The sequence below is a fragment of the Triplophysa dalaica genome, chromosome 4 (genome assembly GCF_015846415.1).
Source record: "Triplophysa dalaica isolate WHDGS20190420 chromosome 4, ASM1584641v1, whole genome shotgun sequence".
Lineage (NCBI taxonomy): Eukaryota > Metazoa > Chordata > Actinopteri > Cypriniformes > Nemacheilidae > Triplophysa > Triplophysa dalaica.
Genome location: NC_079545.1, coordinates 24,673,974 through 24,688,476, shown reverse-complemented (window position 1 = coordinate 24,688,476; position 14,503 = coordinate 24,673,974). Strand labels below are relative to the sequence as shown.

General features: G+C 39.0%; 1 protein-coding gene across 1 annotated transcript; it reads left to right on the top strand.

The window, feature by feature from the left end:
* Positions 1-179: 179 nt before the first annotated feature.
* On the top strand, positions 180-9,352 carry vcp (valosin containing protein). Its single transcript, XM_056746547.1, is given in 18 exon segments — positions 180-336; positions 1,664-1,775; positions 1,856-2,028; positions 2,189-2,331; positions 5,362-5,492; positions 5,649-5,780; positions 5,868-5,970; positions 6,072-6,205; positions 6,299-6,434; positions 6,582-6,694; positions 6,781-6,829; positions 6,832-6,944; positions 7,059-7,181; positions 7,286-7,498; positions 7,589-7,897; positions 7,977-8,132; positions 8,536-8,690; positions 8,774-9,352. Coding segments are annotated over 18 exon segments (2,418 nt in total). The 5' UTR covers positions 180-319; the 3' UTR covers positions 8,880-9,352.
* Positions 9,353-14,503: the final 5,151 nt, after the last annotated feature.

Genomic DNA, 14,503 nt, shown 5'->3' with positions numbered 1-14,503 from the left:
CCAATCGTAAAGAGACTATTCACAACGCAGCAGAAAATAAACCAATCAATGTGAATGCTGAAAGCCACTCAGACCAATGATGGCTAAGCTCTTGCGCGTTCGCCACGTGATTGGCCATACGACGAGCGCAAAAAAGATGCGAGGCGTCCTCTAATTGGTTCAGCATTCCATGGGCGAGGAAACTTTTTTCCCCGCAGAGTTGATGTTAGCAAGCTAATCCAGTGCAGAGGTAAAAGCTACTGTGAAGGTTGGAGACGGTCACTCTAAAGAGCTACTCAGTTCCATTCACTATTTATATCTTTTTTGTGGGAGAAGCAATATGGCTTCGGGTGGAGAGTAAGTATAATATTTGTCATTTCGTGTTTAAATTAAGTATGGACGTTTTGTTGTCTGTTGAGTGGAAGTTAGCTTTAAAGCTAAGTGACATGAGCGCATCGTAAATGGCGATCGGTAAAACGAGTTAGTTTTAATGTTGTGTGTTTGTCCTCGGATGGTATATGTAAAATGAAGTAATATAACTTAGATTTAGTTTGATATTCGGGTTCTCGCCGCCTAGTAAAACTTTTAATTGAGTTTAAAGGAAACTGCTTGATCAGGTGTGTTTAGCATTTGAGCTAACCCGACTGAGTCATTCTCCTCAGATGATGGAGGCTTTCGGCCCACCGGCATCACAGGTTAACGTACTGCCCGAAAATACACATTGTCAAACGAACAGTATGCTACATAAACAATTACATAAACAAACCCGCATTTAATTCTTTACAAAAGTAAACTGTGTAATAAATAACAGCGTGAGGTTAAGCGTCAACCCGGCTTTGTGTAAATTTGAGTAGCAACAGATGACTCGTCAAACCCGTGATTTTGGCACTTTAACCATGAAGCGCAAAACATCACACAAGATGCGACATTAACATGTTATATATAAATGTGTATATCTGCCGGTTCCTTTGCATTCATAATTTACAAACTGCTTGTACTGCAGCGTTTTTTGTTTCACATGTCACAGCAGCATTTGCTGTGTCATTGGGCCAGTGTAGACGGCTAACTGCTAGTAGCTCACACGACACCGAGTGGAAAATAACACGTACATCCATCTAGTTAAACAATATATGCGCAATTTGTATGGCGAAAACAAACAATTTTATAAGGAAGCTAATTGTAGAGTTCAGTCATACTACTCGTAGTGCGTACTGTCGTTTAGCTACGAGGATATTGTGTTCGCTAACCTACGCAAGCGCAGTTGTCGTCTCGGTTTTGACGTTTGTTTGATAACCTTTCAATAACGCACTTTTGTACACGTGTCTGTCAAAAAATATGTATGTTCTATCATACGTTATATTCCAATAGCTCCGCTACACTGAGGCCTTGCTACCGGCCCCATCCTGGCCTAAATCTAACGGATCGTTACGTCTATCCGGTGTTTTGTAGAAAGCTCAAGACTAGAGTAACTTGAGCTCGGCTTTTACAAATTTGCATTATGGCCAGAAGTGCACTTATCGTCTCGATCCCTTAATTCTTTGAGAACAGACAGGCTAATACAAGTTTATTTTCTGTCAAGTGTTATTTAATCTGTAATGTACCTTTCTTTGTTGTTCAGTGATACTGGTAATATTACACGGCTCTTATATGGACATTAAAGTGTTGTTTCTCAATCTCCACACAGATCCAAAAACGATGATCTTTCCACTGCCATCCTAAAGCAGAAGCACAGGCCGAATAGGTTGATTGTTGATGAGTCCATCAATGAAGACAACAGTGTAGTGTCTCTCTCTCAGGTACAGTCCTCACATGTGACGAAAAATTACATTTTGTCCATCATCTGTCCCTTGTGGTAATCACATTTATGCTCTTTTAGGCAAAGATGGATGAGCTGCAGCTCTTTAGAGGAGACACAGTTCTGTTGAAGGGCAAGAAGAGACGGGAGACAGTCTGCATTGTCTTGTCTGATGACACCTGCTCTGATGAGAAGGTGCGCATGAACAGGGTGGTCCGCAACAACCTACGTGTGCGCCTTGGTGATGTCATCAGGTGGGCTATATGAACTCTATTTACACTTCAGTAATTATCCCAACAAAATTATTCTAGCTGTTTGTATCCGATTAGAAAGATCTGACTTTCTGGATAATGTTTTGTTAAAGAAACCTTTTATGGTCAAAAAGTGCATTGTTTATTTTGTTTTGGCTTTCAGCATTCAGCCATGCCCAGATGTGAAATATGGAAAGCGCATTCATGTTCTGCCCATCGATGACACAGTTGAAGGCATCACTGGTAACCTGTTTGAGGTCTATCTCAAGCCCTACTTTCTGGAGGCTTACCGCCCTATCCGTAAAGGTAAATCATTTCACAGCTTTTTGTTAGACGTGAGTACAAGTTTAACAATGCTTTGAATATAGTTTGAGCTTTAAAATACAAACTTTAAAGCATTTCTGTCGAGCAGTGAAGTTGGCTTCAAAAAGTTCACAAACATCTGTGTGCAACCTCAAACCTTTTGTGTTTAATTTAGATAGAATTGTGGAAGTTGGTGATGGACCGAGATTGTAATTCTGAGCTGAAACCGATACTGAAAATTCAGGGTGCCAATAACCAAAACTTAAAAAGACTTTAATACACTTGTAGAAATACCATTTTCATGTTAAAGTGTAAAACACAATTGGACCAAAAGTATTTAAAACGATGCTACATTTTTAGAGTTTTAGAGAACCTGTATTAATTGCATAAGGGTAGACGGGTTAAAACTTAGTAAAACTTGTTATTATATATTTATGCTACACAATCATTTTAATGAAAACTGTTAAACGTAAACGTGCTAGAAATGAGCATTACAGCAATGTCTCCACGCCCCAGAATGATATTGTAATTAACCATCCGAGCACGCTTTCATCATTACGATGTGAATGCTTTGAAGTGAACCTAAACAAAGTGATCTCTCCAAGCACGACGGAATCTATCATAATCTTCAGTTTGTGGCTTATTGGTTGTGTTTTACTCCATGTGCGCACTGCACAGACAGATCCGCTTATGATATCATAGAAGCATAATGAGCAGTTTACTCCTGTATCCCTCTCGTATGACTAAATCACCTTGCATACTCTATTATCACAAAGCCGATTGTTACACACTGCATTGCACTATGTTTGACAAACCCAATAGTACTTTAGGCTGCAGTGATGCATACCCGCACGTGTAAATGCGATGACGGTGACCGTTGAATCTCAGGGTAGAATTTTAACAGTCTCGTAATTTATCATACATTCAGTTCCATGCTCTGGGTGCAGTTCGTTTGGGACAGTGTGTGTAGGTCCTAAAATTATCAGTGTTAAAAATGTTGGTACATCCCTAATGGAAATCTTACTTAAGCTTTAGATAATGCACTTAAGGGATTGATATAATCAATTAGGGGTGTCACAATATACTGATGTTGACAAGAACCATGATATATAAAAAACTATGATTATTGATATTGTGTTAAATCTACATATTGTAATGCTGGAAATTATTCAGCATCCATTCAAAATTCTGCCATTTGTCACAATGGTTGCAATCTCTCTCTCCCTCAATACACGTGTATGACGAGAGTGATTTGTTGACCAATTAAGACAAAATTAGGGGTGTAACGATACTTCGGAGCGATGAAAAAAAAAAGTTACGATGCACATCGAAGAGAGAGGTGGGGATATTTTATTAAAGGATGTTGACACGGACCAATTATAAATGCAACACTTTTGTTTTTGTCCTCATTTTCTATGTACACAAAAGGCCTATTTCTCAAATATTGTTGACAAATCTCTTCTCCTTTGGCGAGTTAATCCATCCACCTCACAGGTGTGGCATATCAAGATGCAGGTTAGACAGCAAGATTATTGCACAGGTGTGCCTAAACTGGGCACAACAAAGGTCTACTCTAAAATGTGCAGTTTTACTGTACTGGGGGTCCAATAACCAGTCAGTATCTGGTGTGACCACCATTTGCCTCACCCAGTGCAACACATCTCCTTCGCATAGAGTAGATAGATGTTGGTCCACTCCTCTTCAATGGCTGTGTGAAGTTGCTGGATATTGACAGGAACTGGAACATCATAAACGCAGATCCAGAGCATAACAAACATGCTCAATGGGTGACATGTCCGCTGAGTTTGAGGCCATGCAAGAACTGGGATTTTTTTCAGCTTCCAAGAATTGTGTACAGATCCTTGCAACATGGGGCCCTGCATTATCATGCTGCAGTAGCTGTCGGGTGGCCGCTCTCAGATGATCTTGGAGGTGAAGATGCTAGATGTGGAGGTCCTGGGCTTTGTGGTTACAGTGGTCTGCGGTTGTGAGGCCGGTTGGATGTAGTGCCAAATTCCATGAAACGCCTTTGGAGACGGTTTATGGTCTTGAAATGAACATTCAATTCACAGGCAACAGATCTGGTGGACATTCCTGCAGTCAGAATGCCAATTGCACACTCCCTCAAAATTCGCACCATCTGTGGCATTGTGCTGTGTGATGAAACTTCACATTTTAGAGTGGCCTTTTATTGTGGCCAGCCTAAGGCATACCTGTGCAAAAATAGTCCTGTCTAATCTGCATCTTGATAATCCATTCACCTCCCAGGTGTGGCATATCTCGGCAAAGGAGAAGTACTCACTAGCACACATTTGAGAACAATATTTGAGAGAAGTAGGCCTTTTGTGTACATACAAAAAGTCTTAGATCTTTGAGTTCAGCTCATGAAAAATGACAAGTGTTGCGTTTAAGATTTTGGTCAGTGTTATTCTATTCATTGAGCTGTCAAGATGCAACTAACTCTGCGCCAGCGCATCACGTGTGCTTATCTCACAAATGCGGTTGAGGTATAAGTCTCTGGGAGAAGGGGAAGCAGAAGACCCAATCTGTGACTCTGCGTGGTTTACAAAGCATCTTATTTTCCTTCTCAATCGGTGGTAAAACGCAGCAAACTTGAAGTGTGACTGCGGTTACTGATGTTAATATTTTAAAAATAAATGTTATCTTGATATTTTGAACAAAATTAAAAAATGAAACCAATTCAAATGTTTCATATCGTAAACTCTGCATAGAGATATGTACCGAATCGTGAGCTGAGTGTATCATTACACTCATAGACAAACAGAAAGTGAAAGAGAAATTTCACTGAGCTCATATTTCTTTTTAAAAAAATGCAATAAATATTGTAATAAAACCGCAAAGATGTCTGACCATGATAACCATGCAGGGAATTAATGTGCCGCTAATTTTTTTGCTTTCGCTCCTGAAAATTTCAGTCAGGGGCTACAGTGCTCAAAGTAAAAAGAAGTTAGTCTGGAGCCCTGGATATCGTCACAGCCCTATTAACAATATTGTGCCCCTTGATTTCCGTAGGTGACATTTTTCTGGTGAGAGGTGGCATGCGTGCTGTGGAGTTCAAAGTGGTGGAGACTGACCCCAGCCCATACTGTATTGTGGCCCCAGACACGGTTATCCACTGTGAGGGAGAGCCCATCAAGAGAGAGGTATGTGGATTATGGGATATTAATCGTTTCCTACAACTGTGGTCTTTAGGAAAAATAGGCCTTGAGTATAGGTTTTTTCTGTTGAGCTGACATTGATTTATGGAGTAAAGTTTGAGGCAGTTTGTGATTCTTTTATGTTTTGAATCTTGATTTCAGGATGAGGAAGAGTCTCTGAATGAAGTGGGTTATGATGACATAGGAGGTGTAAGGAAACAGCTCGCCCAGATTAAAGAAATGGTGGAGCTTCCTTTGAGACACCCAGCTCTCTTCAAGGCTATTGGAGTCAAGGTAATGATCAAGAACTGTGGGATTGTATATTAAGATATACATTTGTAGTTAGAGGTGCATATAAGAACATCATGTCCTGTTGTTCAGCCTCCCCGTGGAATTCTGCTGTATGGACCCCCTGGAACTGGAAAGACTCTTATTGCTCGTGCCGTGGCTAATGAAACTGGAGCATTCTTCTTCCTCATCAATGGTGCGGATGAAAGATCACATTTGATCATATTTTAATAACATTTTAGGGGTTCTTGCTTTTTTTGTGTATGATCCTGATGTTGGTTCCTGTTATGTTCCTAGGCCCAGAAATTATGAGCAAACTGGCAGGAGAATCTGAAAGCAATCTGCGTAAAGCTTTTGAAGAAGCAGAGAAGAACGCTCCAGCCATCATTTTCATTGATGAACTCGATGCCATTGCACCCAAAAGAGAGAAGGTAAGATGTTTTAGATTCTAGTGCAATCTTTTCCCAAAATGGTTGTTTGAATTGCAAGGGTTGTTTCATATAAATGGATCTCCATTTTGTCAGACTCATGGTGAGGTGGAGAGGCGTATTGTGTCTCAACTGCTCACTCTGATGGACGGGCTGAAGCAGAGGGCTCATGTCATCGTCATGGCAGCCACTAACAGACCAAACAGCATCGACCCAGCTCTCAGGCGATTTGGTAAGATCACTTCTTTCAATTGTTCCTCTGTAAGGGATTCTGAACACAATATTAGACCTTTGAGTCTTTTTGACCAATAAGTATCACGTTTGTCATTTGTCCCTGTACTGGAAATGTTTTATACTGATGTGGTTGCTCTGATTTCAGGGCGCTTTGACAGAGAGGTGGACATCGGCATTCCAGATGCTACTGGGAGACTTGAGATCCTTCAGATCCACACCAAAAACATGAAGCTTGCTGATGATGTTGATCTTGAGCAGGTATGTTTCTGAGAACATTTGTATGTCAACTGATCCCTGTGCATTTACATATGATTCAGAGTTTTTACTCCTGATTTTTGGTTCAGGTGGCAAATGAGACCCATGGCCATGTGGGTGCTGATCTGGCTGCCCTTTGCTCGAGGCTGCCCTGCAAGCCATCCGTAAGAAAATGGACCTTATTGATCTGGAGGATGAGACCATTGATGCTGAGGTCATGAACTCCTTGGCTGTTACTATGGATGACTTTAGGGTGAGCAATCTGCATCTCAACATGCATTTAACTGTGACTTGTACCTCTTACACCTAAAGTTGGGAGCAAGTAGTGTTCAAATATTTTGCTTATGCGTTCTCTTCTACCTAAAAGTGGGCGCTTAGCCAGAGCAACCCCTCTGCCCTGCGTGAGACTATTGTGGAGGTGCCCAACATCACTTGGGAGGATATTGGGGGTCTTGATGATGTCAAGAGAGAGCTGCAGGAGCTTGTGCAGGTACTGGGGACGAAGAACTCAAATTCATAATGTGCTTGAATGGCTTCGTTTTCAAACTTTGTCTATGCTGACTCTCAATTTGCCTCATCTTTCTACCCTTTAAGTACCCAGTGGAGCATCCAGAAAAATTCCTCAAGTTTGGCATGACCCCATCCAAGGGTGTGCTGTTCTACGGGCCACCAGGTTGCGGTAAAACCCTGCTGGCCAAGGCCATCGCCAACGAGTGCCAGGCCAACTTCATCTCAATCAAGGGACCAGAACTTCTCACCATGTGGTTTGGAGAGTCAGAGGCTAATGTCAGAGAGATCTTTGACAAGGTATTTCTTTTCTTCCACCAGCTGTTTCTAAAGGCAGTCCAGGTTCTAGTTTCACTTGGATGTGTCCTCACTGTCCGCTTTGTCCTCCAGGCTCGTCAAGCTGCCCCATGTGTGCTGTTCTTTGATGAACTGGACTCCATCGCTAAGGCTCGTGGTGGAAATGTTGGTGACGGAGGCGGTGCCGCTGACAGAGTCATTAACCAGATTCTCACAGAAATGGACGGTATGTCCAGCAAGAAGAACGTCTTCATCATCGGTGCTACCAACAGACCAGACATCATTGACCCTGCCATCCTCAGGCCTGGCCGACTGGACCAGCTCATCTACATCCCACTGCCCGATGAGAAGTCCCGCATTGCGATTCTCAAAGCCAACCTCAGGAAGTCTCCAATCGCTAAGGTGAGCACGACTCGGATCCATGTCTGTTTTCTAAAATAAGTTGCAGTGATTTAATTGCATTTGTGTTTTCATTTTGTAGGATGTGGACGTGGACTTTTTAGCCAAGATGACCAATGGCTTTTCAGGTGCTGACTTGACTGAGATTTGTCAGAGAGCCTGTAAACTGGCAATCCGTGAGTCCATTGAGAATGAGATCAGACGGGAACGTGAGAGGCAGACCAACCCTTCTGCAATGGTGAGATTTGATGGTTTGGTTCTCACTTTTCAGGCACTACTGAGACATCTAAATGCAAGTCTAAGTATGTTGCTGAGCATAGGTTGAATAAGCTGGAGAGTCATTGGCCTAATGTTTGGGGGTAAAATCTGTTGTTGTCACTTTGATTATTGAGTTCAGGCGGATACAAAAAGCCGTATTTTAAATTTGCCAATTCCAGCACATATGTTTTTGTGCCTCCGCTGTCATTGGGGAAGATTTTACATGTTCATCACAAAGTAGATGAATAAGAGACCCAGTGTAAGAGACCCAATTATCAGAACCGCTGATAATTTGGATTACTTCACATGGGTTGATGTGTTTTTCATAAACTGCAATGGCAGGATTAGTCTATTCCTCTTCTTGATGACTGTTGCTTCTTCAGGAGGTGGAGGAGGATGACCCTGTGCCTGAGATCAGGAAGGATCATTTTGAGGAGGCCATGCGCTTTGCTCGCCGCTCCGTCAGTGACAATGACATCCGCAAATATGAGATGTTCGCACAGACCCTGCAACAAAGCAGAGGCTTTGGCAGTTTCAGGTGAGAGCTCTCATTTAATGCCAACTCTCATTGGTTTTCACAGCAAGCATTCAGTATTTAAAATGGCCTTCGTTTATTTTTAGATTCCCAACCAGTAACCAAGGAGGAACTGGACCAAGTCAGGGTTCCACTGGCAGTGGAGGAGGCAACATCTTCAATGAGGACAACGATGATGACCTTTATGGATAAATGTGACCGTGTGGTTTACCCTCAAAGGCCTCTCTTCATACTGGCCATCGTGTACAAAAGACAAAAAATAAAAAATTCCACTTTTTAGGACTGTGCTTTTTTTTTTTTCGCTTATGTCCATTCCCTCTGTTTTTTATTCGCCTCTTATTCCCCCTCTGTCCACCTCCCTTGTTGATAGAGAAAAGCATGTTGCTGCTTGTGTTTTGCTCTGGATTGTGAAAGGATAATTTCAGAGAACTTTGATCTTAACATTCTGTGGGTGGGGTTGCATTTAAAATGAAAACATACACAATATTTGAGGAATTCATTAACTTTTCACAACCTGTTTGAGCAGCTTTAGTGTTGGGTTTAATGCTAGGCTATTGGAAGGATTCAAAAACGAAAAGAAATTGCTAATGAATTCATTTTTTTATGAATGTAGCATATAATGTATTACAAGTTTGAAAAATGTTAAATAAAATTCACGAAATGGACCCAACTTTGTAATTGCGTGTTTACATTTGTCTACGATCCCAAATGAAAGATATTGAGAATTTGACTTGGTTGTTTCTTTAAAAATGTAATTTTCACAGTTGTACTCTCTTGGTTGGCAACGTTCTATTTTATTAAATCTATATCAACTGTATGTTTAAAACGTGTCTATAAAAGTACATTCAACTATTGAACTTGTTTTTTAAGCAATTTTTTCTGAGTTTTTTACAGTTTTTAATTGTATGTTAACATGTCGTAAAAAAAGGAAAATGTGGATGGTAGGCCGCTCTCCAAACCTTTCCATCTTTCTGTAAAGTGGACAAAAAAATTTAGGTCAATATACTGCAATATTTCTTTTGAAAGAATTCTTAGTTACTTCTATAGTCGGAATGATCAGCCTCATGTTCCTTTTAAAGGTTTCAAACTTCATCAGATTATTTAAAATCAAACATCTGTGTGCCAGGAAGAAAACGGACAAAATCTTTTAGAATAATGATTAAAAGTCCATTAAACCAAATCCATTTTTACATGCGTTTTAGACCATCGTTTGTGTGCTTCACACCTGTCTGTGATAGATTTTGTTATAAATAGATTTTTATTTTAAATAAAATATAAAAATCATCATGCCTTTTGGTGAAATTCAAATGTTAACATGTCATGTGATTTGTATTTTAGTCATCTATAATGTACTAATAACTGCTGCCAAAGTGTACATTTTAATTTCACTAAATGAGCTCAAAATATTGTCAAAAATCTCTTAAACACGTTTTGCTTCAATGCACATTATGGTGGTTCAACCTTGACACAGAAGAAAATAAATGGTTGAAGTTTTAACATTTTTTTATTTGTGCACAAAGGTTTCATAAAATTAAGGTTGAACCGTTGCAGTCGCATGAATATTTGAACAATGTCTATTTTAATGCACTAACTTTCTAAACCGTGAGAGTAACATACATGCGATGTAGCATGAGAGTGAGAGTTCATGATTAAATGAACTAATCCTTTATTTCTTGTCTGTCTGTCTGTCATTACTGTCCTGCAGGGGTCTCTGCAGGTATTGCTTATCTTCTGTTGACTTTCTATATCTAATACATGATCATAATGATGATTGACCTCCATGCACAAGTGTCTCTCAAGCTTTATTTAAACCTTCGGATTTAAATCCTAGATCATACTGGTGCTGGTGCTTGAGTCATAAAGGATAAGTATCAACGTTGTAATTGGTCTGCAATTTCAACCTTCCTCAATATTTTGCTTGATCCTGGATGGCGTGACGCTTTTGGGGATGCCAATGACACCTCTCTGTACATGCCATCTATGAGACAATAATAACATTATGAGACAACAATAATAATAATAACATAAAACTGCCATAGTTTTGCACCAGGCGTGAACCCTTTCTCACCTGATGATGACATGTGCGGGAGTATAATTGTTGTGCCTGGCCATATCCAACACCCTTGGATCAAGCAGTAAGGCTTCTCCAGGTGTACATCAAGGCCGATCAGGAGAACCCAGAGGACTAATGGCTGTTACTCCCAGCCCTCGACTCCAAAAGTGAGTCTTGATCATTTATTAACAATAATAATAACAACAACTACATGATTAAAATTAATGAATTATTAATAAATAAACAGCATACTACAATTACCTTAATTTATTAATAATAATATTATATTGTGTAAAATAAACAGTACATGAATAGAATATAACAATTCATTTAATAATAATTATTATTATGAAGGTTTCATAAAATAAAGGTTGAACCATTGTAGTCACATGCCTATTTTAATGCTCTAACAATGTGTCTACAGCGGCCGCGGTGCGGCGGGTGTGGACAGAATTTTGTCATGATAATGGGTTCTAATGCGTTCTATTGTCTCTTGTCGCGTTGTATCGCGCCGTGTAGACACGGTGTAACTTTCTGCCCCGTGAGAGTGGTAGTTGCATTGCTGTGTTTGGGGGTCAGAAAGTTTTCAGAGTTAATTAAAAATATCTTAATATTATATAATAATGAAATAAAACTAAAAAATACTTTAAACGTCTTTCTCAATGCAAATGACAGTTGCATCTGATTCAGAATAAAGAAACCCTAAACAAGTTACTGTGTTGTATTTATGTACATTTATATGTTGTCCTAACACCTCTCAAATTCTAAAGGATGAACACAAGCAAAAAGATTTTATGTGTTTATGTGTCAGGTGATAACTGGCGATAACTGCAGGCATAAAGTACCCTGGAGAAACAAACCAGCAGTACACAGCATGGAAAGAACATGCAGAAAAGCTGAGAGTATGCGGCGAAAAACAAAACTTGAAGTTCACTATAACATCTATTAAGACAGTCTGCATGCCTTCAATGTTGACTTAGGCAAAACTAGACAGAACTTTTTCTCTAACATTATAAACGGCAAAATAAATTTCTTTTAAAAAATAAAAAATCTTTTTGCAACTGTAGAGAGACTAACAAATCCCCCGTGTCAAGTTCCCATGGAAATGCTGTCTGATGACAAATGCAATGAATTTGCAAGTTTTTTCCTTTTGAGAAGATCAATAATATCAGAATGGGAATCAGTAAAGCTCCATGCGGCAGCCAGGTCAGTCTGAGTTCAGTACATCAGAAATTAGTAACTCTGTCTGAATTTCAGACAATTGATCCCAAAAACTGGAGGAAACGGTACAGCATCTTATGGAAGCAGATCTCCTAAAAATAGTAAATACCTCACTGCTCTCAAAGTCTCATAGTCCCTAAAAACTGCAGTTGTCAAACCTCTACTGAAAAGAGCAATCTAGACAAAACCTTACTGACTATCTACAGACCAATATCAAATCTTCCTTTTATAGGCAAGATCATTGAAAAGGTTGTCTTTTATCAGCTGACCAAATTCTTGAACTCAAATAGCTACCTGGACAATTATCAGTCTGGTTTCCGTCAGCATCATAGCACAGAGACAGTTCTGATAAAGATAATAAATTATATTCAATTAAATTCTGATTCAGGCAAAATATCAGTTCTGGTTTTACTAGATCTCAGTTCTGCATTTGACACGGTAGATCACACCATACTCCTACATAGGCTGGAAAACTGGGTAGGGATTTCTGGGTTTGTACTTAAATGGTTTGGGTCATACCTTAAAGGGAGAGGTTACTATGTGAACATAGGGAACCACAAATCTGACTGGACACTCATGACTTGTGGTGTTCCACAGGGCTCAATTCTTGCTCTGCTCCTCTTCAATTTGCATATGCTCCCAATTGGCCAAATAATGAAAGAGTACCAAATTGCCTACCACAGCTATGCAGATGACACTCAGATCTACCTATCCCTCTCACCCAATGACTACAAGCCTATTGACTCTCTTTGCCAATGCATTGATGAAATTAACAGCTGGATGTGTCAAAACTTCCTTCAGTTAAATAAAAACAAAACTGAAGTCATTGTTTTTGGTAACAAGAATGAAACTAATAAGGTAAACTCATACCTTGACTTAAGAGGTATAAAGACACAAAGTAAGGTCAAAATCTTGGTGTCATTTTAGAGGTGTACTCCTTACAGGTCTTCCCAAAAAGACCATCAGACAGCTGCAGCTCATACAGAACGCTGCTGCCAGGATTCTGACCAGAACCAAAAAATCTGAGCATATCACTCCAACTGCACTTCTAGTTCTAATTTATATTTCTTTTGCTCTTATTCTTTATATATATACAGTACACTCACATTTTTTATCAATTTTATAGATATTTTTATATATTATATATATATATAAATATATATTGATTTATATAAAGTATTGATTTACAGAATGCATGAAACATCATTGCCGGGCCGTTTTAAAAGAATATGCATGTTAACCAACACATATTCCACACAATAATCTTTCCGTACTTTAAATTTTGTTAAATCTTTTCTTTTGACAAAATTGACATCAATAAACAAAAATCTGAGTTACAGTGAGAAAAGTTAAATCATTATAATACTGGAAATAAGACATCTTACCTTTGAAAATACTTCAGCATACAGATTTAAACAGACAGTGTCAGAGCTTGTACTCACTTTAGGGCAAAATCTTTGTTTACTCATTTGCTTAAAAGACAGAAACCAACATGTCAATCTCAAAGAAGATTGTTTTAAATTAAACTAATACATTTTGGAACGAAATTCTACACTGTAAAAATGTCTGTGAATATCAATGGCAAAATACTTTTATGTTTTAAAACGGTTTAATCATGTTAATTTACATTCATTTATCCGTAAATTAATTGATAATAAAATGAGAGAATTTAACCATAAATCTGTTTACGGCACTCAACAGTCAACAGCTGTGGTAAAGCAAAGAAGTGCAATCCCAGTTCATTTTAATCTGGATTGACATTTAAACTAAGTAATATGAAACTATATAACATAAAACACTGCCACTTGTTGTTTTCATAAAAAAATACATTATTTAATTTGTGAGTGTAAGTATAAGAGATTCGCACAAGAAATGGGCTACACAAGCAAATAATTAGGTCAAAAAAAGCACAAGCAAGAAAGCACTCCAGTACAATAAATGACTGTAAAATAAAACAATCCATGCTCAGCTTTACTTGGGTCAAAAAATATAATTTAGACCTCTCACTATTGTTTTCATGCTAAACAGAAATGAATGTCATTGTTGCTCATCACTGTGGCATTATAGGGGAAATGGAGTTAATGAAATGGCATGGTTTGGGAAGTGGCATGTGTTTATTCTGGCTGTAATCACAATGTACTCAAAACAGTTAAACAAAGTCAAAGTCTGACATGCTCAACTCAGCTGTCGGGTCTCTCCCGTCGGTCAAATATAGACAGAGCAAATTATTCCTGTCTTTCTCACGACTCTTCAGGGAGTTTTGTCAACGCAACATGTGTGACTCAAGGTCCACTCCACTAGCCTTATGTGGTCAGGCAGACTTGTTGTGTTAGTCATCTTACAGAGGGGAAGACACCCAGAAGAACATTCCTGATTGTAGAGACACTGGTGCTCTAATAATACTCCTGGCTCATTACAGTTGTATATCATTTGTTTAGGTGTTTTCACATTATTAGTTTGCATTTAAATAAAGGTATGTAATGTTATATTACACAGAACTCAAGCTGTAATATGATTTCATATAAATCAGATTCTTTACTGC